The sequence below is a fragment of the Schistosoma mansoni genome, chromosome 1 (genome assembly GCF_000237925.1).
Source record: "Schistosoma mansoni strain Puerto Rico chromosome 1, complete genome".
NCBI classification, from domain to species: Eukaryota; Metazoa; Platyhelminthes; class Trematoda; order Strigeidida; family Schistosomatidae; genus Schistosoma; species Schistosoma mansoni.
Genome location: NC_031495.1, coordinates 33,512,582 through 33,516,463, shown reverse-complemented (window position 1 = coordinate 33,516,463; position 3,882 = coordinate 33,512,582). Strand labels below are relative to the sequence as shown.

General features: G+C 30.8%; 1 protein-coding gene across 1 annotated transcript in view; it reads left to right on the top strand.

Moving 5' to 3' along the window:
- Smp_137370 (serine/threonine kinase) overlaps window positions 1-3,882 on the top strand; it is a gene marked incomplete at both ends in the record, with an annotated part of 34,582 nt that overhangs the window by 27,761 nt on the left and 2,939 nt on the right. The window contains 2 exons of the mRNA XM_018794148.1: window positions 696-1,193; window positions 1,896-2,164. Coding sequence (XP_018648590.1) covers window positions 696-1,193; window positions 1,896-2,164 — 767 coding nt within the window. The remainder of the gene's footprint in view (window positions 1-695; window positions 1,194-1,895; window positions 2,165-3,882) is intronic.

Sequence of the window (3,882 nt, the reverse complement as noted above, 5' to 3'; positions counted from 1 at the left end):
CAATCGAAACTCCATGACCAAACCATCCAGCTCAAAGAACGAAACTTCACTTTAATCATCCACCTGAGCTGAAAATCTTCACCATCCCATCCCACCATTTGACTTACTTCCAAATGGTACAGTTTATTGCTAGCCGGCTGCAACATTCGTGTTGTAATGAAACATCGAATGAAAGCTGTTTTAATTTTTTTTCGATATTTCTTTTTTACAAGGCCTCAGGTATAACTTTCTTGACAGTGGATATCAACAATACAAATGATTGAGGAAAATACTATTAAAAACGTCTTTGAGCATTTCTTTGGAGTTTAATTTGCAAACGTAGTTCTAAATAACACATAAATATGTCACAATTGATTGATCACTGGGTGGTGATCAATGTCATGCGTGTCAAGTCTTTCTCAGTGCTGATCGAATGCTATCGATCAAGTTGCAATGTGGAGGTCGGTCGCGGCCCGAATAGCTCAGTTGTAACGTCTCTGACTGTGAAGCTGAGTGACACGGGATCGAATCCATCAGGGAGCACCAGTTCCCTCGAGATTACAGGTACACCTTGCTGACGAGTACCAAGTAGCACGAAATCCGGGTCCAGGGTTTCCTGTTGACCACCTCCAACCACCATCTTATCTCAACATAAATCTATATTTAGTAAACTTTTTTGACTTTTGATTTGAATAAAATATTTCATGCTTTTCCAGGAATTCCACCAGAATCCTACTGGCCCAATTTAAGGACTAATCCTAAATTTTTAGAATATCTAAATTCAAATCGACATAAAGAAAAGTGTGAATCAACTAAGCCCAATTATTCTCAGTCTTCTACAAATCTTAATTTAATTGACAGTAAAAAACCCTCATCTCAATTAAATAAACAATTATATGATGAAAATGTCGATTCTATTGATACATATAATGAAAAAATAAAAAATACACTGTCATGTAGTGCAGCAAGATTGAATTCAGATGGTCAACAATTATTATTTGAATGTCTTGCCTTGGTTGGAAATCGTCGAATTACAGCTACTGATGCACTCAAGCATGTTTATTTCAAATGTATTCTGCCACCTGGTATTAATGTACATGATTTATTACCAGAACAATCGATCACATTACTTGCTATTGAACAAAATTCAATTAATTTTTCGCAGCCATCTCGAATTCATACCACTAACACTGTTACTACTAGTAAGAATAATGGTAAGAAACATAAGAATAAAAATAATTCAACATCATATGATAATAAACTGTATGGTAATGAACAATTATCAAAAAGTTTAACTAACTTATCAACCGTTCGTTCTTATCCTTCGAATGATTTAAATCCACGCAATACATCCATAATCCTACCGAATTGTAAAAATAAATTAACAACAACAAAACACAAATCCGATAATGAGCATCAAATGCAAGCATTTAAACTGGGTAAAACTAAAAGCTCAATACAATTATGCTATAATGAAAGAAACAACACCTCCACTACTACTACCACTACTACTACTACTACTACACATCATCAACATGAACATAATTCTAAATCTGGTGACAATAATAATAATAACAATAATTCCATTCTAACTGACCAAAGCTCGGATATTGACACGTCATTTAGTTCAAACAGTCAATATTTTATTCCATATGAAAAAGTATGCAGTCAACAACATCAACCAGAACAAGTTTCATTTTCGTCGGTAAAAAAACCGACTAAATTGAATGAGAAAATGAAAAGACCTGTTAGAAAATATTTGACAATTTCTTCAGGGCATATGCATAAAATACTTTACTATCAAAATATTATTGGTAATAATGTCAGTGATAACAATAATAATGATAATAATAATCATAACAATACTGATATCAAGAATAAATCAATAAGTATTAATTCAACAAATAATCTTACAGCACTTGTTAAACGTAAATTATATTCATTACAAACAAAAGCTAAAGAATCTCGAAATCGTCTGAGATCTTTATCGACTGATCAATTTAAGATCATAAGTTTATCATCACCATCTTCAGATTCTTTGAAAGAAATTGAATTGATTAATGCAAATGGTTTTGGTGACGATAATCATAGTAATGAACTGAATAGTAGTAACACTTTTGTAAATTTACATGGTGCTCTTAAGAACAAAATTAATGACGGAAAATTTGGTCAAAATATGAATCAAGTAAGTTAATATATATGCATACGAATTAAAAAATTTTTTTCATTCACTTAAATATATTCGCGGTTTTTATCACTTCAATAAACAATACACTAAACTAAACTATTTTCTGCTTAGTCTCTTTGTCGACGAAAATTTCCTAATATAAGAGCCTCTGAAACGATAAGGTTAGTGTTTTCAAGATGACAACGTTACTGAACAATAATCTTTACCGTTTCCATACATATGGATTATAGCCGTTTAATTCAGTAAATAAGCTCACTATAATATCATTATGCAACACTATATTATCTTAAATCGAGCAAGCTATTTCAATCAAATTTACGGTCACTTTTTACTAAACTTCACAGTCTGTCAGTAAACATCTTTAAAGCTAGAAAATCCTCAACAGTTACTCATTCATACTTTGAACTGAGCAGTATAAGCTCAAGTGACAACAGGATTGTGAAATGTCACCTATGCTAGATATTGGTACAAAATCACTACGAGCTGTCTTTGAATCGATTATAAATTCTAAATCTATCCACTCTCATTCCTATAAATAATCTCTTAAATAATCAAAGTGAATATAACAATAATTCCCATAAACCATTCAACTTGTCAAAGTTTCATATTATAATCAGACTTAATACATACAATGGTATACGCTATCGATTTAACTTATCATTCATCATTTCTATCTCTCTGTATACAACCATATGTATTTAAATTTTATTCGATTTTTTCTACTGTGTCAAAAAACGTTGTATATATATTAATAAACACAAAAGTTGATTGAGTTCTAGTTTATTTTTGCATAGATAAGTAGGTCGTCTATAAAAATGACTATGCAAGTATTCAAAATAATGAATCATTCTATTATAAGATAAGTGATACAAATTCGAAATGTAAATGTTTATTAATGTATATATCACTCAAAATGAATGAAAGTGTGTTGTTATCTATTCACCTGTTGAAGAAAACAGAATTTGGAGCGTAAACGTTTGAAAAATAATTTGATTTATTTCTAAACTATTGAATTAAATAAGAATGGATAACTAACTAATCATTGTAACAATCTGGCAGTAATATTCAATAAAGTTTGATATAGTTTCATTGAGATTATGAACCGATTACTGTTGAACTACGATTGAAAATCTAGAAGTACTGGACTTCTGTTTCGTTTTAGTATGGTACCCCTCAGAAGTGCGCGGAAGTTTGACATAAATAAACTGCATGCTGAGGTATTTTCTCATTACTTTTTTCCAAACATTGTGCTTTGTCCTAACCTGCTCTTTCCCTATATTTCAATCTTACTCTCTATAATATCACAAATACTTCACTTGATCCTTACCAGTCTACTTTTAAACAGATAAATTTTCCAAGGAAAATAATCACTTTTTACGCTAACATTTTAAAGTAATTTCTATTATCCTTTTATTATTGTCAAACTATGATTTATTAATAAGAGTGTTTTATATGAAACATTTGATATTTTAAAAAAACTCATCGGCATCATTCAAGTTGCCCAATTGAATACAAGGTATATAAGGAAAGATAAATCTCAGTGTAATATTTTTGCTAATATATTCTATAATCAACTAAATTTTATTTTCAGAAGGGTTTTTGTGGAGATTTCAGTATTTGCATAGTTGAAATCATGAGTCAATTGAAGCTAGACAACCATGGAAAACCTAGAAGCACTGAACGGCCGTTTCATTCTATTGTGGGACTCCTCAACA